Source organism: Lepidothrix coronata, unplaced genomic scaffold (assembly GCF_001604755.1).
Source record: "Lepidothrix coronata isolate B3197 unplaced genomic scaffold, Lepidothrix_coronata-1.0 Scaffold69, whole genome shotgun sequence".
NCBI lineage: Eukaryota > Metazoa > Chordata > Aves > Passeriformes > Pipridae > Lepidothrix > Lepidothrix coronata.
The window spans coordinates 202,196-226,463 of record NW_016690249.1 but is presented as its reverse complement, the minus strand read 5'-3'; the positions used below and the strand labels follow the sequence as shown (position 1 = coordinate 226,463).

At 36.4% G+C, this 24,268-nt stretch overlaps 1 protein-coding gene across 5 annotated transcripts in view; it reads right to left on the bottom strand.

Moving 5' to 3' along the window:
* Window positions 1-809: 809 nt before the first annotated feature.
* The window catches only part of WASF3 (WAS protein family member 3), a 70,761-nt gene continuing 47,302 nt past the window's right edge, over window positions 810-24,268 (bottom strand). For 4 of the 5 annotated variants that reach the window (XM_017818659.1, XM_017818660.1, XM_017818661.1 and 1 more), the window contains 7 exons: window positions 20,925-21,059; window positions 17,367-17,520; window positions 16,385-16,502; window positions 10,318-10,493; window positions 7,411-7,674; window positions 5,423-5,793; window positions 810-4,725 (listed from right to left, as the gene is read on the bottom strand). In XM_017818659.1, coding sequence (XP_017674148.1) covers window positions 4,568-4,725; window positions 5,423-5,793; window positions 7,411-7,674; window positions 10,318-10,493; window positions 16,385-16,502; window positions 17,367-17,520; window positions 20,925-21,059 — 1,376 coding nt within the window. In that variant the 3' untranslated portion in view covers window positions 810-4,567. Of the gene's footprint in view, window positions 4,726-5,422; window positions 5,794-7,410; window positions 7,675-8,348; window positions 8,516-10,317; window positions 10,494-16,384; window positions 16,503-17,366; window positions 17,521-20,924; window positions 21,060-24,268 lie in introns of all 5 variants that reach the window. The other variant, XM_017818662.1, reaches the window with a different exon arrangement.

The following is a 24,268-nucleotide window of genomic DNA, read 5'->3' as shown; positions in this document are numbered from 1 at the left end:
CTCCTCCCTGCTCTGGCTAATCAGATAAGAAGTTCTCTATTTATCTGCAGCAGTAAGAATTAATCTCAAAGAGACTACTATATTTAGCTAAGAATCTTAGGGGCTAGTTGTTTTCTTAGGTAGCTGAAAAGCCTAGCCCAAACCTGAGACTGCTTTCCATTCAAAGTGCACATCTATGTTACCCACAGATGAGAACATGTTTCTCCAGAGAAACCTACAGATACTTGACAGCACATGAAAAAACATTCTTTGCCTCTAATGTTAGTAGAGAATGCAAAATATGAAATTGCTTCTTCCAGTTTTGTACCTAAAGGACATTTTTTTCAGTCTACTTGTTTTTTTCTCTTTATCTCTTTAATGAAAGATGATGGTCAATGGGGAACCCACAGTCTGGAGTACCCCCACTTCCTTTAAAGTACAAGGGAACTGGGAAGGATGTTGAGTGACAAGCTCAAGTCTCTCCTGACTATTCTGTGACTGACACAAGGGCCTGAGGGATTCTAGGAGGGATCCTAATTTATTTTAATTCCCTGTATATCACTGACAATGCTTAGAGTACCTGAATGCAGATCTGCCTCAACATGCTGAAAATCCTTGGACTTCTGTGTGTGTGTGTGTCCATGGATATATGTACTCATTCCTGTCAGGAATGCCTCAGACTCAGAATTAAAAATTCAGGCTCCCACAGAGCAAAAACCTTTTCCCAAAGCAGAATACATCAGGCTGAAATTCTGTTTATTTGGTTTTTCAGAAGAAAAAAAAACATGTCACCAAAAAAAAAATTCACTGTCAAAACCATCTCTGGATAAGCTGGTCTAATATTTATTTTACTCCTGTGCTAGGAACTAATACCTCAGCTCAGAATTTAATTTGTGCAACTTCAGCTTCCAGACATAAGATTTTAATGAAGTCTTCATTATTATCAGGTTTAGACTCAGTTTAGTTCATAGTGAGATTTTAAACAATTTTAGAAATTACATATTTGCTGTATCCTTAGGTATCTTTTTTCAAGGGGAAGAGAACATCTCTTCATTATTAAAACAGCACCCAGCATGAGAGAGAACATACCTGAAAAATACATCAAGAACCAATTTTCAAGGAATCATTTCCCTTCCTCTCAACTCCATCTGCGTATTGCAAGTGAGCTCAGTTTGGAGCTTGTTCTCAACAACACACATCCCTCTTACAATAAAGATTTTTTTTCCTCCTCTATTCAATTAATCTCGGTAAAAAGAAATCTCAAATACCTAAAAATCCAGTTCAGTTTAGTCCCATGTAAATTGTTTAATGTTCAAACACAACCACAAGAGCTGTAGAAGCAGCACACTGAGTGACCATCAGTCCTAACTCCAACCGATCAATGAGCAGTCAGAAATGCTTTACACCAAGAAAGAGGACCTTTGAAACAAAAAAACAGCAAGCTTGTATATTCAGTTTCTACATAGAATCAGTGTCTTCACTCTAAGTTACTTGAATTAAGTTCAAATCATAAAATGGAAAATTGGAGAGAAGAACCGAGTGCCAGAGGGTCTGGAGGTTTTGGTTGAATGGAGTGAAGACTAATTTATTTTCCCAGGAAACAACTGAGTCTAAGATGCATAAACAAATCTGCTTCATTTACAATTAGGCTACTGTATTACACAATTGGTTTATATAAGTTCTTTTCAGGAGGATGAAAAGCCTCTTCTGGCTTTAATCTGATTACAATTAAAAGATTAAATTAAAAATATTTTTTCTAGTAGGCAGACATGGGTTTGCATTTTACAGTACTGTGCTTGGCATCATTAACCTACAAAGACCCTTCTTACTGGAAAAGTGGGGAAAGAGACTTGCTAATAAAACTTATATTTTCTGCCTTGTTCTTTCAGGAAGCAAAGCTGATGTTTAATGCATTTCACTGAAAAAAAACCCTAAAGCTACTTGTAGGGAAATTAATGCCTATTTAGACCAACCAAGAACTTGAACTTGGAGCTTGAATCAAGGCTGCAAAAGCAAAACGTACGCATGTTTGAAGAAGCAGCAGAACATCAAGGGAACCTGGTTTTGTGGACTCCAGCCTTCATCCCAGGAACATCATGGTTCCCTGGGATCACAGACAGCATTTGGAAGCCTTACATTTTCATTTCTGTTACTTATCAATAAGTTAACAGCAAAATCTTACTAATCTAAGGAAAGACAGGCTCAAAAGTGAGATTTTATTAATATTTGTGAAGTATGATAAAACTGATAAAAACAGCCTAGAATCATGTTTACATCACTAAATTCAATTCACATTTTGTTCATAAAATACCAAAAGGAAAATGACAACATTGCAGGTTCAGAAAAACAGGTTGGCTACTATGACTGAAAAATCTACACTATCTTAACTGGTCACAACTGATTGCTTGTTAAATGCTTATTATTTAAAATAAGCACAAATTACAAAATTTCAGACACACTCAATTTTGTGCTCATAAAATATATCTTCTGTTGTATCAAATTTCAGGAGACTGGTAAGAATTTTCTGCTGAGATGTTTCATTTCAGCATGTATCAAAAGAATAGAGAGTACTGTCACCACCTACACAGTGATGTAACACTGAGGTCCCAGTTGCAATACCCATCCAAAGAATTATTTTGCAAGCACACCACTATGGTAAGTACAAGCCATCTCTCATACAGTGATGAAAACCACCATCAGGCTATTACCTAAATTTTGCCCTCTCTGGTGGACACGCGGGCCTCAGACTCCAGGACACAAAATAAAGCAGAATTTAGCTCGGCATTTTAAGGCAAAGACAAAACCAGCTCAAACTGGGATGGAGATGAATACCCTCAGCTGCCCCTGATTACCAAGAGCTGTGGTTGCTCACCACTATGCAGAGATTGGTCGTACTTTGTGATAAATTTAAACACCAAACTGAGGCAGCATCTTAACCCCCTACCATAAAGGCAGCTGCCACGGATTGTAAAGTCATACATAGATTAAACAGCAATGCAGTAGCCAACAGTTTGCATGCAAACATCGTGTTAGACTGTTACATTCTCAGGACTAAAACTGTTAATGGTGTAAACACAGGTTAGATAATCACCTTCCATTTCTCTTTATTTTACATACTTTTTTTTAAGAACAGATAGGGCCTCACAGAACAAAGGAGCTTTACCAAATTTTAAACCTGGAGTTACACAGACTTCCGTTACAAAGATTAAAACTGTAATCTGGTAAGGAAAGAGCTATTCCCCTGCTATGAATATTTTTTTTTAAAGCCTCATTAGGCAAAGCAGCAGCCTGATTCTCAGTCCAGAAGAGAGCAAAAACAAAACAAACAAAAAAAATTTTAATACTGTACTGTGGGAAAAAAAAAAAAAAAAAGGAATTATTTTTAAAGAAAACAAAGACAGCCAAAGCAGACTTTATGGCAGCAACTATCCCTAGGGAAGGAGCAAAAAAAGTGTATGTATGTGGCATAGTACCCCAAAAGCCATTAAAACTGCTTTAACTGCCAATGTTTATCCATGGGATGTACTAAGAAATACATTCAACGTAAGAGTTCTGAATAAACGTGCTACATGACTACACATGTACAAATCAACAACAGAACTTATTTACACACATTTATACCTACAGGCATAAAGACCAAGTTTAATACTTGTGAAATGTATCTGATTGCTAGATCCAGACTGTTCCAATCTTCGTAAGAACAGTAGCATTTCTACACTCCAATAACCATGTTGTTTCAATCAGGTCTACCCTGCATCCACGTCATCTCTACCATAAAACTGAAAAAGCTCTACAGGTATTTTAACTTTTATTTGTAACACGGACATGCATCTGCTACCAAGCAGAGATACCCCTCCCCAACACTCTTCCCAACAAGCAGCCAGCAACCTAAAGCTGGTACTGTTACAGACATATCCAGTCTGCTCACCAAATGTTCGTTTTGGACCATGTGGATTCATTTTTCAAAGTATACATTTCATCATCTGCTACATGTTTAAGATAAAAAGGAAGATAATATAAAATCAATTCTTTATGCATAAAAACTTAAGCCCAGAAGTGGTTAAAAATAGACTAAGGTGGGCATAATTAGTACCTAATAAAAAAGCTAAAAGTCACATTTATGGAACCTAACACTTCACTCAGTCATATAGTTAACTGCCCTCAAAGACTAACAACCAGACCAATTCACAAGTACCTAAGTTTCTTACATAATTAAAAGAATAAGATGTAAAGTCAAAAAAATATATTTTATCCCTTCAAGATCAGGAAAGTAAAATAAAATGCTGGTTCTGTAACAGTGCAACAACTGCAGCATATTTTGCACGCAGCACATGAGTTGCTACATTTAGTGGCACTTAAGTATTATGCAGTAAATACTGAAAGTAAGACAAGTTTCTGATCTGCATAAGCATAATCACATCATTATTACCAGAGTTGCTAAGCTACAGCATTCTGAATAATACCAATTCAATTTTAGCACTTCCATCACTAGCCTTAATACATGTCAACATCCTGCTTTACATCTTGCTAAGAGAGCAACCACTGAAGCCAAGTATTTAATGTAGTTGCCACTGGGCTTGGACCATATTCAGTCTGACCAGTCGTTCTCATCAAACTCTGAATCATCATCGGAATCGCTGTATTCCACCGCAATGCGCCTCGAAAGGATGGTCGCCACATCATTGCCAACCGGCTCGCGCTTGGCTTCTTGCTCACGTTGCTCCTGCACCTTCTTCAGCTGAATTCCTGTAGAGACAATTACTCTAAGACAAAGTTTCCAATGCAAGAGATTTTAGGTTTCATATTGTTATTGGTGAGTTTGTTGTATTATAACAATACAGTCTGGAAGAAGGAGGGGGAAAAACAGAAACCGTTGACTAAGGAGAGACTCCCTGAGCAGGAATTCCAAGAGAAAAGAGAGATCGGAATCCATTCTCAGAGACTGAATGCTTCTGGACTTCTAAAACTGCCATAAATATATTAAGGATAAATATTCAAGACTATACAGATCCTTTTGATCTGAAGATGAAAGTTTTCATCATTGCATGTGGAAATACCATTAGACCTACAGCTCCATATTGTTAAGCAAAGTCAGGAAGAATCACTGGCTAAAAATCAGTGGGCTGAAGCCTGGTGTTGGGTAACTCAGTTCCTCTAAACAGAAGCAAAAGTCAGGTACATCTACTGGCACTTTACATAAAGAACACCAGTGCTGTTTTTATTACATCCACACAAACAGTAGAGCATGCTTGACAAAGCTGTACATCTTCAGGCATTAGAAAAAGATTCAAAGTCATAGCTGACAAATGTCAGAACAGGTGTGTGGTACCTGTGGCTAATGACACTCTGCTCAGCTGGCAGAAGAAGCCATGAACTCCTATCCATGGAAAACACAGCGCTTTCGTTGAAAAAAAGTAATACCTAGAGCTGAGTGTCCACTTACCCATTCTAATGGCAGCAAGGAGATCGCTCCGTGCATCGCTTATCGGTGCCTGGGCAGGTTCATGGCGCTTTGCCTCTGACGCCGGAGGAACGTGCATTGGGGACGAAGAGAGGGATGCACCTGCAGCAGGAGGGCCTGGAGGGGGAGGAGGTGGGCCGGGAGGAGGAGGAGCAGTGACAACAAGCCCACTAGAAGGAGGAGGATGAGCAGCTGCATATGTAGAGCCAGTCACCAGTCCAGAGTGGGAAGGTGGCACAGGAAGCTGAAGGGGACTAACAAATGCAGTTTGTGCTGAAGGAATCATAGGGGGAGGAGGAGGGGGGGGAGGACCTGTAGGGTTGTAATAATCCACCATCTGAGCTGGAAGCATCCTATATAAAACAGAACAAAAACATTTAATGCGTTGAAAGTTAGGACTTGGAGAATCATCACCTCTTAACCTGCTCTCATCCAACCTCAGCTAAAACAAAAATCAAAAAGAGTTTAAACTGGTGAATTAAATATGCAAGTGATTATAAACATATGAACTGTCAAGTACTGGTAATACATTAAGATTTAAGACAGATGTCTTTAAAGACAGCATCCTTTCAGCATTCTACAAAGTGAGCTTTTTATCTTTATTCTCCTGCCTAGTTCAGTATAAAGTGTTTGTTACTAAACAGCTACTTTGTGGGACTATTAAGTACAAGGTCTATGATGAAGGGACCAAGAAAACTGCAAACTACATGTATCAATCCAATAGAAGACCAAATGTTATACAAATATTAAGAGATAATAGAGAACTCAGACATAGAGAGCTATGGAAAGGATGAATGGAAAGATTTACCCAAAGGTATATCATGTGTCTCATGTGCTTCTTCAGTCAGGTTTATCAATTTAAATACCATTTAATTAAATTGATACAATTGATTGATACTTTAAACAGGAGGTACAGGGAAGAGCTACTTTTCTTGTTAACATGTCATGAAAAGTAATCTTAAGCAGAAAAAAAAATGAGGCTATAAGAGCTATGAAGTAGGCAAAGAACTAGATGTAGGAGACAGGAGTGGAAGGAAAGTGACTGATGACATTCAGTGACATGTCAATGTTCATGACAATCGCAATAATCTGACAACAGTCATGGACCTGAGGACTAAGCACAATAATGTGTTATACACTGGAAATAACAGAGAAAGGGCAGGTTGAAGCAGTCACTCATAACTGAGTCATCTGCAACATGATACAGTCATAAATCAGGCAAATGCTATCCCAGGATGCATCAAGCAAGACTGACCATCCTTGGCTTGCCCAGTTTAGAACGACAAAGGCAAGAATGACTACAACTTCCTTGGGGTTACAGCTTGAAAGTTTAAGGTAATTACACTAAAGAAGAGACACAGACTGGTTAGAAAACGGATGTTTTCTTGCTATTGGAGAGCCAGTACTCTGGAGCAAGTCTTCCTTCAGAATGCATTCAGGCAAAATACCTACACAGGAGTTTGATAAATTCCTATCTTGAATTATGGAGTGGCATTTGTCCTGCAGCAGTAGGGAATTTGACTATGTCTGAGGAGAGCCCTTCCTGTTCTAGCCCAAGCTCCTTTAAAAAGTCATTTCAGGGATGCAACAGACTCCACATTAATCACAATGAGCAATACTTTTTCTATGCATTTCCTGAAGTTTAAAGTATTAATCAAATTATGTTGTAACTATTTTCCACTTTAAAGACAAATTATCCCCTTTTTAATACTGTATTAAGAACCCTTAATATTTTACAAGCATATTGATTTCACCACATTCAATACACAGTTCATTATTTTTGCTTTCACTACTTCAATTAAATTCAGTTCACACATAGAAATCATACCATTTTTTTCTGTCCTGCCCAAGGAAGTAACTAATGTATTCGGGATCTTTTTGTGTGATACGTTACACATTATGACGGTTATGCAAAACATGCATCCCTCTAGTTTTGTCAAGAATCCACTAGAATAAATCAGGAGATTTACCCATATTCTGCTGGTACCACAGGTACTGAGCTATGTTGGCCATCTGAAGGCTGGGGTGGAGGTGGAGGTGGTTGCTGAGGTCTGTTTAAAGTAGCATGTCGTACAGTGGTGGAAGGTGGTCTGTATTCATGCTCATGGCTTTGGGATGCTGCCATGTACTGTGGACCATCTCCTGCTCCATATGAAGGCATTGCTATCTGCTGATGGAGGGAATGATTCGGAGTAGCAGGATAAGAATAATCTGTAACATCAGATGCATGGGACCTAAAATTAAAGTAAATGGATGCAGAAAAACAGATTATGTGAGAGTAACAGGGCATCATCTAAATAACTGAGAAACAAAAACTAAAAGGAATGCAATCAGCATTATTTTTCTTGCTGGAACAGGACTCTGATTATCAAACACCACTCCATTTTAAATCCATAGAAAGCACAAGAACTTTAGTAGCCAGAAGGAAGCGTATTGTTTTTGTCAATGATTTTGACAGTCTGTTGTCTGAAGTGATTATACTTACCAGACCTGCCTCAAGTTAACAATGGCAGCAGAAAAAGGAAAGCAAGACTACAAGCATTTGCAATTATGCAGAAAAATATATTTTACCAGTGCAGAGAAACCCAAATTTCAAAAGTTAGAAGATGCTTTTTCTTTTGTTTGCACTATTAATTTTGTTGGAAAGGCTTAGAGAAACTGGGAAATGTAAATATTAGTTGAGCAGAGAGTTCATAAAGATACAAAGTCTAGGATGCTCTGTCAAATAAGCCCAAGAGAGGGAGCAAAAGGATCTCTTCGTCCCATTACTGTAAATAGTTGTTTTAGTAATGAACAATGGTGCAGCCTGGCTTTTAGTGAGCACAGTAAACTGATGCACTTATCTATAAGACTGGAAGCAAGGTAAGCAACAAAAAGCCAGGGCTTTGAGTAAAATGAAATAACAAACCCTTTGGGCATTTTGTCCTCTTTCATGCTTCCTGCCTGTTCCATTTTCTTTGCGTCACTCATGAACTCAATGCCCATTTTCCTTCTCTCCCACTCTTCTTTTCTTGTTCTTACTTTTCTCACATTAATTTGCTGGTTTCTGTTTGGATTCAGCTTGTGTTTCTCTCTCTAAAGTACAATAAGTATAACAAATACATGGTAAATGGCCACAGTGGAAACATTTGGATGTCAACATTCAATGTTTAAGTCTTACAGTTAGCAAATGAGAAGATACGAGAGATTTTTTTTCAGTTTGGCATTAGAAACAGAACGACAATATAACCAAATACACTTCTTCGGGACCTTACTTACACAACACTGCTCATGCAGTCGCTGTCAGCATAAGAATGTCTCTGGCATCAGTACTTATTTCTACATGTATGGGGGTTTTTTATAGCTTAAGACTACTCAGAGATGAAAAAATAGAAAACCTTCTCTCCACCTCACTGCCATTCCCCAAATTAACCCTTCATGCATATAAAACAGATTTCAGGATTCCATGTCTGATACTAGATTCACTGAAATGTAAAGAACTCCATAAATTGAAAAAATCTGAAATGCTTATATAAGTACAAGATACCTGTCATACCACAACATCTAAATGCAACATAGAGATGCATCCTACAATTTCTGCTTAAAAATATCCTACACATGGCAAGTACTATAGATATTTGCAAACAGCCAAATACATATTGATATTGCTGGAAAATAAAAAACAAATCACTTCAATACGATCCTGATTTAAACTCGGGAATCCTGGAAGCAAGGTGTTAAGGCTAAAAAAAAACATAAAAAATGTGTGAAACAGAACTCCTGATGAAAAAAATTCACATCTTTTACTAGATCAACCTATGGAAAGTATTGTCGGTCTGCAATGTTTCATTAAGACTAACAGGAGACAACAAGGTTTTTGCATTAGAAACTGTAAAAAAAAAAAAGACAAAAGCTTTTAGACAGAGAGGGATTCTGAATCCATTATTAAAACAGCAATACCAATGTTATTTTAAATTTCATATTTCAATTACAAGTTGATTACTCTTCACAAAGACCACAACGTTATATCTGCCAAGTCCTAAGCAGATTTTGTTTTAATTAGTCTCCATTGGACAGTGGACTAAAGGTATCAGCCCACACTTTTGTAGTGGTAGCTGCTTCCTCAACCTAGACATTCAACAATTTAAACATTAAGGCTTTTTCCAGTGGACTCTATTTCTTTCTAACTTTACTGCTAGCACTTAATCACAACAGACAGAGGAAATAAAATAAATGGGAAAATACTCTGGTGAGACCAGCTTAGTGAAAAAACCTCAGATTTCCATGCACACCTAGAAAAGGTACCTCCCACTGAGCTCAAAGGGAATCTGAGTCAATGAAGATGAATTCTGCTGGGTGTCTCTAAGCAGAGATTTCTGTATTTCAAGCAGTAACACTGCATCTGGTTTTGTAGCTTGCTCTTTAGACTAATGTAACATCAATAAAGCTGAACTCTTCTCCCATTAAAGCATTCTGTTGGAGGCAAAAGTATGCTGAACTGAACAGATCCCAGAAAAATATTTATTAAGCTATCAGCAGTGCACAAAACAACAAACTAGACACTAAGAAAGAGGTACTGACATTATCTACTAGAGGCAGACTTAAATGCTTTTTTAACTACAGCTACTCAAGACCAAATATAAAGCATGTGGCAAACACTTCTTTCACTGCAGCGCATAACATTATGATGGCAAAACGCTCCTGTGAAGCTGAGGAAGAAAAAAAATCATTACAGAATTTGTTACGTTATTTACGCTTTAAGATAATTTTGAAAAGAACTTAAAAACATGCATTGTATGTTTTGTCTAACTGTTCCCATCCTGTAAAAACACCTAACTCCACTCAGTATTTCTGAACATACAACTGTGGTATAACAAACAGCTTTGCTGTAAACAGACCTAGTATCTGGGGACAGTGATCCCTCGGAAGATGCTCCATGGTACACACTTTGAGACAACCTGTTGTCAGGTCTAAGCTCTTTGTCATATGCCATCATATTCCACTCCTGGCGTCTGTTCCTGGCTTTTCTAACCTTTTTCACCTCACGGGTGGTGCCATCTATACGTTTTTGCTCCTAATATTCAAACAAAAGAAATAAAGCATGCAAAGAGAGAAAAAAAAGGAAAGGAAAAAAGCTGGTTAAAATGCAGTTAGATTGCATGAAAACAAGACCAGATTTACAGATGAAGCCAAGTCTTCATAAAATTTCCCTGCACTGAAAATGAGAATATCTCCTTATGCTATGAACCTCATTAGTAGCAAGACTGCTGATTTGTCCTTCTTCTGTAGGATGCACGTGCTACAGCGACACCAACCTACTTGTTTCCCAATACAGAAATGTGACTGATTTTAAAAGCGAGAAAGTTTAACTTCTTCTGACATCATGTCTTTTATTTCTATAAATCCTGAAGCACTTCCAATTTTCACCTTCTGCATATCAGACTTCTGAGAATATGTTAAATATGCTAAGGGCTACTCTGGCTCTTTGTTACGGTCACAGTCACCAGGGCCTGGGGAAGTATGGAGAAACTGGACACCTTTTCCTATTCCATAGTCTATGTGAAAGGATTTTTGTTTGTTTAAACTTCCTCTCCCTTCTTAGATCTGATTAACTACCGTAATTCTTCCTAGTGTTTCCTCATCATTGTTTCCCACTATCTTATATAAAAATGAATTACACTAATTCTCTCTGCTATTCAGGCCAGGAATATATTACAGCATGACAGCTTCATGACAGATCACTCAGCTTAGTTATTTAAATCTTTCAGCATTATATCAGGCTCAAACAATGTCAGTATTTATCTTATTTATTTATCTTTATCTTACTTATATTAAGATCTCCTAATATCGGGACTCAACGCTTTGAGACCTCCAAAATGTTGTCCTCACTTACTTCTGACTAATCAATATGAATATAAAAACCAAATGGGTGCTTCAATAAAAAAAATGAACAAGTTTGTTCAATCCAAACTGAGAAGGTGCTTATGTGCTACTCCTTTTCTCAGTATTTATGAAGGTCCTAGATATTTTTTTAATCAGTTCTAGATCCCACATCGTAGAATACTAATTCATAAAAAGCTTAAACATGTTTTATCTATTAGTAAGTTGGTATTAGGGTTTTGGCTGCTAGAAAAATAGTTTCTCAGGAAATAATTGTATTGCTATCCTGAGAATGCAGTCATAATCAATTGTATTGACAGAAGAGTTTGGTCAAACACTGACCAAACAATAAATGCAAGCCTTTATTGTGGAATCGACACCTCCCAAGTAAGGGATAATAGTCAGAAAGCTAGCCAACAAAAAGTACACCACAGATGCACACAGGTTTTTTACTCCAACTGTCAAACAGCACTGAGGAAATAATTCTGAAATAATGTATTTAACATTACATAACTAACAAAAAACTATCAGATAGATTAATTGCCCTTGTTTTGGATCTCTTCTTCATTCATGCATGTCTGCATGAGGGTCCTGCTGATCCTGCCAACATTAATAATGATGGAGAAAAGTCTTTTTAAAGTTCAACATCTAAAAGTTACAACAACACTTGCTCATCCCTGCAGTAGGCAGATTTTTGGTCTGATTCATGTTAAGTAAAGATCATCATCTTGGTTTTTAATTAATTCCCCTAAAATCTTTTTCCTCCACAAACTTTTTAGAATCACACACTTCTTTTATCCAGGTTATGTTTAATACCACTTTTTCACATCAAATCCTCCTAGGACAGGATTTGGAGCAGAAAGGAGACAGATTCATTCATACTTTAATTTAAATATATAAAGTTTTGCTTATTGCTGTGGTTGAACATATATTTGTTAAAGGCTTTACACCTGTCTTTTTCAATTATTTGCTGCAATTTTTTTTTAATTTGTGAGTTTAATCCTGATTAATTTATTAAGATTTTTTACTAAATCACACCAGATTTGAGAGGAAAGTACAAGTAAGTCTTTTGGTTCGCCAAAAACACTTAGTTTTTCCTCTTCTTACAGAACAATAACTTCACCTAAGGGTGACAGCTACGTATTTCTTGCAAAGTATATATCCACCTTTTGACCAATCTACTCAGAAGACAATTTTGACACAATTACTGTACCATCAGGAATGCTTGCACGACTGCTTACACATAATTGCCTATTTAAAAGTTTGGCTTTAAAGAGATCACTGGTTTTTTTTAATGAAAAGGTAAATATATATGCATGTGTAAACAACATAAGATAAACACAAAGCTTAGTTTGTTTTTATTGGATCAGATTTGAGTTGGATAGGTTGTTCCAGACCAGCATCTGTAAGTGTGCTAATGAATAAATATGCTGGAATACTTTTTTCTAAAGCAGTACTAAATGCTACTGGTATTGATTTTTGGATTAAATATTATATAAATACATCTCAAACATTTTAATTTCTTACAAAACAGTAGGGCAGGCCTATTCCTAGCAGCTGACAAAGCTACATATGCCTCTAACAGTAGTATTAAGTTGTTCCAGTAGCAGTTTCATTACTGTGACAAACAATGGGGACAGCTCTAGTTTTAGTACCCAGGGCAATGACAACAGAGTTCTAGGGGAGCTGAAGCCTTTCAACATAACTACAGTCAGAAATATTTATTAGGAAAGTTAAGTTATATTAAGAAGAGTTACTTCCTTTAAATAGAAGCTGGGGCAGACAAGTGGGTGCTGTAGGTTAAGCCAGAAAAGAGGTACATCATTCAGCTGATGGCAGGAAATTATTTCAGCAAACACAAGCATATTAGAGCCTTCAACCACTGTCGAGTTAATTTTAAAGTTTGATATTTGCATCAAGAATTAGCAAGTGATATTTCAAGCGTCTTAATAAAGAATTGGAGCTAGTAACAGAAAGTACCTTCAGCAAGTATTTGCAATACTTTCAAAACACTGGAAGCACAAGCACAGAGTATTTTCCTGACCGCAAATTTATAAGATCCTATCAAAACACAAGTAACCAAGAACAACTTCTGAAATAACAAGCCTTCAAAATTTAAAGGTTTTTACTTGTTTAAATAGCTAATTAGTCTCAGAAAAAAAATGGGGAACAAAAAAAAGCAAATTAATACGACTTTCCTTTGGTAAATCAAGAGTAAACAACTGGCCCCTAATACAGTCATTCAACTCCGAACATTATTGATACATACAAAAGTCAAAACTACATTGAAGTCTTAGCCACAGACCTACCAAACATAAAAGCCTAGACATATTTTAAACTTAAAGAACTTAAATTACAAGTTTTTTCAGAGAAAAAATTTCACCTGAAGGAGCCAAATCAGAGGAAGCCTCTTAGATTTTTTCAATTAAACTGAGTACAGAAACAATAACATGATATTTGAAGGCAGGAAAATTAAACTCTTCACACTGCACTCTGGCTGCAACAGCTCAAGTAATTAAAGCAAATTACCAATATAATATTGGAAAACTGATTCTCTGGTGCAAGGACTACTCTCAGACTTCACCGAGCACCTGAAAAATTGAGGCTAAAAACCAGCTACATTTGGTCAGCTGAGTAGGATGGCATTTGGATGTCTAGCTTGTAATTTGCTAAACAATATATATTTATTTCACCTGCACAGTTTCTCAACAACCTTCAAGTTTTGTGCTTCTGTGGAGCATGAATTGAGTAAAGAATTCTCACTTAACAGCTTCAAAATACAAGTTCAGCCACCAGATTATTAATAAATCCTCTGGATTCATTCCTGGTCACTGCTATCATAAGAACAAAAGAAAAAGGACAGCTGATTCAGCAACCTGTGGAACAAAGGGTGCCTGTGAGACATCTCACCAAAACCCTCTAGGCTCTACAGAGTGCAGATGATGAAATGCTCCTTTGCACAGCAGCTTCTGGAAAGCCAGAACTGAGACTTCTGCCTATCAGGAAGTAAATGCCATCCATGCAAACTCAAATCTATGCTTCTTTCTTTTTTGTCGGATTTGTTATATATTTAATCAAATCAAACACACTTCAGCTAGAATTTATCAAGGCGTATTTCTGTGACGTATGGCTACAATCCTACACAATTGGAATTGAGCACATTTACATTTGGTTTATAGATGGTAATAGGACAATTAAAATCTACAAAAAAAGATATACCATGGATATAGATAAGTGGGATGTGTTGCCTTAGATAAAGTCTAAGAGCAAATTTATAAATATAGTTTTGTAGAAATCTCTCTAAAGGAATTAAAAAAAAAATCAAGCAATACTATAATTTTTTACAAAAGCATTTGTATTTTCTTCCTTTTTAACAGTAAATCAGAATGAAAAAGTTAGCAGTTGATACTTTCTTTTTCTTCCCCTCCCTAGTGAAAATATCTAAACTTGAGGGAAAAAGGTAGGAGGAAAGGCTGCTATTATCTCTATATATTTTACATAAAGAAATACTGAATGAAATCTAAAAAAACCACCAACTAAACTACAGAATGAGAGCTGCTTTAATTAATTCCAGTCTTTCAATCAGCTCTATGACTAATCATACTGAGAATATAGTGGGAATATAATCTTGCATTGTATAGAAATTGCATTTCTATACAACCACAAAAATAACCAACTGAATATTTTCTAATAATTTTCTATATATAACTATTGAAGATGCCTACCCAGTTTTTTCAATTCTATGCAATATTTCAATACTGAGACACCTGCCAAAACATAAAATGTTTTGACTCATAATCATAACAGGGAGACTTGATTTATTTCTTCCAGGATTTTTAAAGCCATGAATTCACTAAATCTTTTAGTTAAACCAAGTCTTCAGGTTTTGTTTAAAAATTCTGTAGTCAGAAAGTTTTGTCCAGCAAAAGGAAGAAGGAATTAATAGAATTTATTCTAATGAAATAGCAAAGCTTCTCAGTCATGCCCTACAATTTTATTTCTAAGCAGGTACCATATATACTGGCACATATATATCCAGTTGTATTACATGTGTGATGTATATATACAAATATACATTAGCATGCATATTCATGTACTAGACATTCTGTACCACATGTATTATACATGATTATACACATATAATGATACCTGCTTACATACAGACATGTACAGGTAGGTATGCTAAGATGGATGATGCATATGCACATATACCCATGTATGTGGATATATGCACACATGTACTGAAAACTGAGTGGCTTCCTTCTGTCTCCTCTGAGCACTCAGCATATCTTGTTCAGATTCCTTTTATTTTAAATCCCTCATCTCTCATTGAACCTATTTATAAAAGCACCTTCTGCCAGGTAATGTAAGCAATAGTCATTGCTTCAAACTTTCCTTTTTCACTTTTTTTCCCCCCCAGAATTATCTTCAAAAACCTTAAAGCCCTCCCATTTGATAGAAATATTGACCACAAAGAAGCTGCAGGAATAGCAACTCTTTTCTCCATTCACAACTAAAATCTATTAAGAAAATCTTGATTGCATCAGAATCTTTTCTATGAAAAAGCTTCTTTTTTGCTGGTTTTCAAACTTAGAGGAAAAAAAGAATACTACTCCTAAAATTAATCTTCTCTTGCTGCTGAACCACAGAATAATTTCGCTGCATATTATCATCTTACTAACAACAAAATTATTTATTTCTGGATAAGCTCTTGTTTTGCTACTGGAGTTGATGTTGCTAGATAAGGAACTGTGAAAATAAAGGAAACTATAATTCAAATTCCTTCTCCCTCCCGTCATAGTGTCTTTTTCTGAAGCACAACAGGGCCATTTTGCTTAGTACTAATAAGCAGATACTGGAAAAAGACTCAATAACCACAGTACTCCTAAAATTCAATTTGCTGCCTTCTTAAAATAAACAGTATAAGCTATAAAAATGGAACCAAGTGAATCTACAGCCACACATAAAGAACAATAGTCTTTCCATACACAGAAACTAAGTATGACCTGGAAATTTTTTATGCCTGGACAGCCATACAAAAAATTGCAATGCATACATGTGCTATTATTATGTTCCTGCTTTTACCTTTTGTCTCCTCTTTTCTTTTCGCTTATCTTCAGTATCCTGTAACATTTTTTCTTTCCAAAGATCAAAAAAATAGGAAGGATCAGTATAAAACTTCAGTCCATCTTTCTTATCATCCCTGGAAACAAAGCAGAAGAAAAGCTAAGAATACATGAATTAGTATGTTTTAAACCCACAAAACTTTTCTTTGACAGTCATCCAAGCTTCAAGCTGATCAATAACAACTCTCACTAACTGGATGCCTATAAACAAATACCACCATCATCTGTAAGAGTGGCAGAAACTACATCCTTCAATTATAGATCCAACAAATTTACCTTCCAATTAAAAGCTCTTAAAAATGAAACACACTGCAAATGCTCATAGATCGGTCTTAAAAAAAATTCAAATAATTTACAGCAGATTGAGTGCCTGTTTTATACAGACACCTCACAACGTAGTACCTCTCAAAAACTGAAGAACACAGTAAAACCCCATTCTCCACAACCCTTCAGGCAGACAAACTGCACTCATTTCATGAACAACAATAAATTTAAAGGAAACAGGAAAAGAAAAAAGCAAATGTAGTCCTACTTGTTGCTCTTCTACTCACCAGTAAGCAACCAGGAAAAGGTACAGACTGTGTGTGTACAACAGCGGGAAGGCAAAGGCAACAAATCCAGCTTTCTGGATAAAGCCGCCAAAGAAATCAGTTCAGTATATTATTTATTTTATTTTCACTTTCTATATAATCAATGGCCCTTGCTCTCTGATCCTGTGCTGCCATGTAAGATTTATGTTGAAATATGATGATTTTTGTTAGGTACAACTTATGATTTTAAGTGTGGCAATAGCAATTTTTGTTTCCATAAACAGGAAAGTCCCTGAAAAATCAGATCTCCATAATCAATACAGCATCTCCCTTCTGCTGTAATTATTCTCTGCAGACAAGTAGGAGATGAAGGGCAAAGTACAAGAACGTAATCAATGACTATTTCCTTACCTATAAGGTGAAAGAATATTCAGAGGTGGTGGTTTGTCACTCTGATTATAAATATCAGCCACTGGGTTTGGAATGCTGTTCTTTGAAACTACCTGCTGATCTTGAATTGTTGAGCTCTTGAATGCTTTTTTCATGTTGATATCCTGTAAGGATACTGTTAGAAAAAAAATTACATTTACCACAGACCTGAAATGAACAAAAGTGGATAAAAAAAAATCCATTTCTCAGCAGCTACATAAAATATTTTCTGCAAAATATAGAATATTTTTCTTTAGTGGATAATCATGATATTTAAGCTTGAAGGCATGTAAGAACCGCCATAATAAAACAGATTTAAGTCCCACTTGGTCCAGAACCTCACTTAAAATAATGGGACCATGGACTGTGTCTTGGAATATGATGCAAGAATGCTGTCACATGCAGACGTCCAATGATTTTTCCTTTTTATAAACTTTATCCTGGCTTCAAGACTGAAATGCAAGGTCTGGTATTCCTCCGACACAGCATGTTTTATAATTACACATGGTATCCATAAACATTCAACCCCATTCTACATATGATTAAATTATGAGTGGAACAACTTCCTGTGAGAAAGAGTTCCACCTCTCTAACCATCCTTCAGCTCCAAAGTTTTTCCATATAATTGAACACTCCTCGATTGTAAGTTTTTCTCATGTCTCTATGGAGAGAAATATTATGTTCTTTGTACAGTCCAGCTACATACTTCCATTTAATCTTTTCACATACACAGTTCTGGGGAAAACAATATTAGCCTTTTCATCCTTTCTTTTCAAGTGAAAGATTTCAGTTGCTTTTAACTGTTCCTGTCATTTTTAGCAAGGCCTTCTTTCACTCTGAATACAAGTTTCCATGAGATAAAGCGACCATTGCTAAAAAGATCCAGTTAATGCTAATCACAATTTAAGAGTGGCAGTAAGCTCTCCACATCATCCTCCACTTTTAAGCAACCTGAAATACAGGTTTTTGACTGCAGTTGAACAGAATGCTAAAGTCTTCACTGAGTTGTCTACAACAGCATTAACCACTTCTTGAATTGAGGCAACTGTTTTGTAAGAGTATAAGCTGTAGCAGAGGTGCAAACAAAATGCACTGGCTTCTTCCATTTTTATTATCATTGTCATTTCATCTGATAGTTCTTGCCCATTCATCTAATTTATCGCGTCTCAAGAGCAAATTGTGAGAAATTTCACATGGTAATTGAACAGTATTGGCCAAAAATTTAGTATACTGATGACCTGAAAAACCAGAGAGGCATGAAGTCTGACACTTTTATCCTTTGCCATGATGGAAACCAAGTCCCATTCAGACTTCTCTACTCATTTTTGATGTCTGTGCTGAGGTCTTGCTTCTCACTCTGAGACCACTTAGATTGTTTCATAACTTTTACAATAGCAAAAAATTAAGAACAGAATATTTCATTTCAAATAGTTGTTCCCCCATCCACATCACCTGAAGTATCAAAACGATTTCTGAAAGTACTTTCTATTTAAACCTGCCTATAAGTACAAGGTAAGGTATTTCAGGCAGTTTTTTCAGATATATATCTCTGAATTGGTATATTCTTTTTTAGAGGAAGACATTCAAGAGAGTAAAAATCCCCTTCTTCTGGGGTTTTTTAGCCTAAGTTATTCATATGCTTTTGAAAACGTAACCTCAATTACTTTAATTTTTTTCAAATGCAGTATTACATATATTCTATTTTTATATATGACCTGTTAGTTATAGCTAAGAATGTAAGAAATCACTGATGCACCTAAATCTAGCAATTGACATTTTACTTAAATGCCTAAGCTATCCAGAAATATACTGAGTATTAGTGACAGTGCAATGAATTGTTATAGACTTCAACTTCTACAAAATAGCTAATAAAATTTACTACTGACATTAAAGTGACAGCAGTTTGTATATGTAGCTTATTAGCAATGCAAGAGTAATAACTGCTGTCAATTTAAAATAAACACTGATTAAATTTGTAGTCCATCCACTAGTCTGCCCTTCCAATAGATTGCTTTTAATTATTCTCCAAACTCTGGAAACTAGTCAGAAGGTATTGCATAACACATATGAGACATTAAAAAAAAGAAATAAGAGCAAAAACAACCTCTGATGAGGACTGACTTTCCAAAAAATGGTAGACTTAAAAGTCATGAAGACTGACACCATCCACCTCAGCACAGAACAATTACAGTATATAAATATCATCTAGTTTGCTCATATTACCATTACAACATCCCTTTAAAACTAAGCTGAATAGTGATTCCATAATAACTTAATGTTCCTCTCTAGCTGTTGACACCTAAAATAAAGGTGCTTGTATCAAAGAATCACAGAGTGGTTTGGGTTGGAAGGGACATTAAAGATCATCCAGTTCCAACCCCACTGCCATGGGCAGGCACACCTTTCACTGGACCAGGTTGCTCAAAGTTCCATCCAATCTGCCCTTGAACATTTCCAGGGATTGGGAATCCGTAACTTCTCTGGGCATTTGTGATCAGCTGTGATACTCTAACAGTTAATATGTTCCAAAATCAGATAAAACGCTCAGACTTGTAATAATTTTCAGACAGTAACAAGCTAAAATGGAAGACTAAATATTACATTAGTAAATACCAACTATAACGTTTATTATTATCACTAACAGTAGTATTAAATATATAAACTATGCAAATATGAATGGCAAGGACCATATATAAACCATATAAATAGTACTATTAAATATATCACAAGTAGCATTAACTCCTACTGAGTAAATATTGCACTATCATCCTGATGTAACAAGCTTGTACATTTTACTAAATGTCAGGAATCTTCTAACAGGGAACACATGACATGTCTGACTGGCTCAGATATGAAGCATGAAAGCAAAGATGTACGTTCCAGCTTTTAGAGCTAGACAGAGAAACATGTTTTACCTGCCCAAATAAGTGACTTCAAACAAACAATGTTACTTAAATCCTTTGTTTTCACTGTGTATTTATGAAGTGAATGACAAAACATGTGAGTGCAGCTATTACAATTTTTTAAAGGAAATACTATTTCTAGTGACTAGAACCCATTGGAGAATTTCACCTAGTTGATGCAAACACAGTGCCTTATTTAGATAAAGAGTATTATGAGATCTTAGATGACCACAGAACAGACACTATTAATGTAGTTTGTGACAACCCCACCCTGAAATAAACAGATCTACTGTCTCAAACTTTTTCCAATATTCTGACTTATTTCCAGTAAGGACTAGATTTAACTCATTTTGGATTTACTTTACTCACAAACTAAAAGTTTTCCCTGTGAAAAAGGCAACTTAGTGGCTCTACTACTACAGGGGCTTATTGAAGTAACACTAATGGCAGCGGTTACAAGACTCAGGAATACTTTTTCTTGCTCTGCTAACATGATTTTTCCCAGCTTGCTTTACTGAGACAACAAGACAAAATATTGGTACAGGATTACTTTGAAAAGACAGAGATTGTTGTGTAATTAAATACTGTGGTCTTGTCAACATCACTTCTGGCTCAATGCTTTCATGCAATTACCTACCCTCTTCTACCGTTGAATCCAGCTGGGTAACTTTGACAGCAAGGCGATCAATTCTGTCTTGAAGGGAATTTGCTCTGATGTAAAAGCTGTTGGCCTCATTAAACAATTCACCAAATATGTCTTCAGCATGTTTGCCTGCATAAGAAAACAGACAGGGAAATCCCTTTGCTAGTGGCTTACAAAACACAAGACAAAAGGCTTCGATATCATGAAGTTATAATAGAAAGTAGCTATAGGACTATAACAGCACAGTTTGTCATACAGCAAAATTCTGGCCAACAGATTTGTACAAAAATTTCAAAACACACTATAAATGCTGCCTGAAGTCTATTCTCCTGGACACCCTGGTTAGTCTTCTACTTAAAAAAAGCAGAGAAACTTACAAATTTTAATCCTTATGCAGGATTCTGCCAATTGTCGGAAAACTGATCATTAAAACCTGCCTTTGTGATGAAAAGGCCCAAACTTACTGCTGTCCATAAAAGTTTCTGAAGTAAATTTTGAAACTAAAATCTTGCAATCCATAGTCATTAAGATTTAATTATAAGCACAAGCCAACATCAAAATGAAGGCTGAGCAAAACCAGATAAAAACCAGGATCCTCCTGCAGGGCAGCCCACTTACCTCTACAAATGCTCACTGCATACATGTTGCTGTCCCGGGAGTCACTTGAGATAGAAAGATGGCACTGACATTTACCTACGGGCACAATGGAATTTATGCACCACAAAAGTGGAGTTTACAACCTTTTTGTCCTCCCTTTCAGGTGCTGTATGCTCTTCATCACTATGAGAGTGGATAGTCCAGTCCAGAACTGCAGCTTCAGGCCCGAACCTAAAAGTGCTACAGTGGACAGGAGGTGCCTTATGACAAGCCCTATGCTCCTTGGTCCACAGATCGTTGTGCATGCCCATTCCTTTCCTAGACCTCCCAAAGTACTAGGCATCCTCATCTACAGTTTGATTGTCTTCATGCCCCAACCCAAAGTTCGCCACCATTCTGGATCAGTGGTTCCGGATCCCCAATTTAATACCTCCTGCCCCAGAACTTACCTTACAAATTTCAGTTTCCACCTAAATTTACTGCCCTCACTGAACTACAGTCCCTCCTACACAGATACTGCTGCTTCCCTTTAAGATCCCCCCTCTACAATTTCTGTAGCCAAAACCCCTCAAGACATCTCCACTCCATCAGTTCTCCTTGCAGAAAGGAAAATTCTGCCTCTTGCATTTAACCATGCTTTTTAAATAAAAATACATTTTAAAACCCTACATCTGAATTAATTATGACCTGTATCGAGAAGAGTCCAAAGAGCAGAAATGGAAGGGAGGGGGAAAGTGAAACCTTGTCTAATATTTGGAACAACATGGAATATGTATTAACCAGCTAAATGACAGTAGCTTCCAAAAGAACAGCAATTATTGACATTTTAAGTTGGGTCCTATAACCAACTTCAATACTTCATAAAGAAAAGTACAAATATAATGAAAATTTCAATTAAGATCCCATCCTGTGAACATCATTGGAAAAAAAATATATAGTCACACTTAGGAATACAAGAGGATCTGCCCCTTTCTTGGATCATTCTCCCCCTTGGGGGGAAGGGAATGACAAGTACACTAAAACAAGTTCAAAAACGCTGTTTGTGAATTACAGAAAAAAAAATTAATGTGATTGCCTTCAAATGAAGGGCTTCACCAGGAATAGATTTCTTCACTAAACGTAAGATCAGCCAATAACTAACCCAAAACATTAGGTATTCTGGTGTATCCAAACTCTGCTTCATGTGCCAGTGGAAGGTGGATAGACAAGGTGTGCTGTCTACGCGTTCCTAACCTCCTCCCCCTCCAAAACAGAGGTCACACAACCACAGCATAGTTGAAGTTGAAAATCTTCTAGCCCATTTCCCTGCTCAAAGCACAACTGGACAGAGCAGGTTGCCCAGGACTCTGACCAGTGGGGTTTGGAACAGTTCTAAGAACGGAGGCTCCACAACTCCTCTGGACTACCTATGCCAGTGTTCAACCACCTGCACACTAAAAGTGTTCTCTAAGTGCTTCCCAGCAGCCAGTTGAGATTCAATTATAATTCCCATTTGATTTAGTTGCTCCAAATGAAGATGTTATTCCAAGCTATGGAACAAACAAGCTTTTCAACTCTTCAGCTAAATAAAACAGTTATTACATTCTCCAGCCACCAGTATTCAGAGCTCAATCAATTTTAATGGATGTTAGTTTATGTTAATATATTGAAATCAGCCTGCTGAGGGAGGACTGCTGCATTCTAGGATTAAACACATCACCTCTAGAGAAGTCAAGGAGATGGGTGCTTATCAGTTCTTTTTCAGAAACCAAAGTAGGAACATACTTCAGTTAATATTTAATTTTCTTTCGACACTTGTTACCCTAAACCATGTGAAAGACACCTTGTCAACCTGTGAAAACAGTGACATGGTAAAGCAATATTAGACATGCTGTCCTGATTATCATGATGCAGTAAATTTTAGAAATAGAAAACACTTGAGAATCATTACTTTATGTTACCATCTTTTAAATTAGATTTTTAACAAAACAGAAACAAGCAGGAAAAAACTCCAACCTATCTGAAATAGAATCATGTATCTTTTAACTTAAGAGCTGATTTTTGTACTACAAGACAGTGGTTTAAAAACATTAAGTATATAATAATTTAAAAATTCACCAAAGAAATTATGCAGTCTTTCTTTCTAAGACTCCCTCCAGCCACTGAAGTAGTTTCAGGAAAATTTAGTCATGATTCTGCCTCAGCAAATCCCTGCTTTCCATAGTTTTTAATGTCAATTAACCAAAGCACCTCTTTCTAGCACTTTCACAGATTGTCTTCATAGAGTTGTATATTTCATTGCTCACAAAATAAATTTCCAAGCTTTATGAGATATTTCTGCAGATCAGTATTTCACAAGTAATTTAAATAATACTCTCTATTCAAGTTCTACAGTAATTACATGAAATATCATCTTGCCACACCAGTATATAACATCTCTAGCAGAGACTAAACATCACCTGAATTACAACTAATTTTCAAATACTGCATTAAAAAAGTGTGCAGTAACACATTGAACACATTGCCCCAAAGGTATCTTTTGCCAACAGTCAAAATGCTCAGTGCTGTACCATAAAAGGAATTCAACAATGATGTTGGCTTGTCTGAAAACTGGAAACCCAACATGTTTATCACTCTATCTAGTTTCCATTCACATAATTTGAGTCTGAAAAGTACAGCTTTCCTTTGCATTCCTTGCTCCACGACACAATTACTGGTGACAACACACTCAAGAGAAAGACTTTGAGTGCATTAGAATGGTT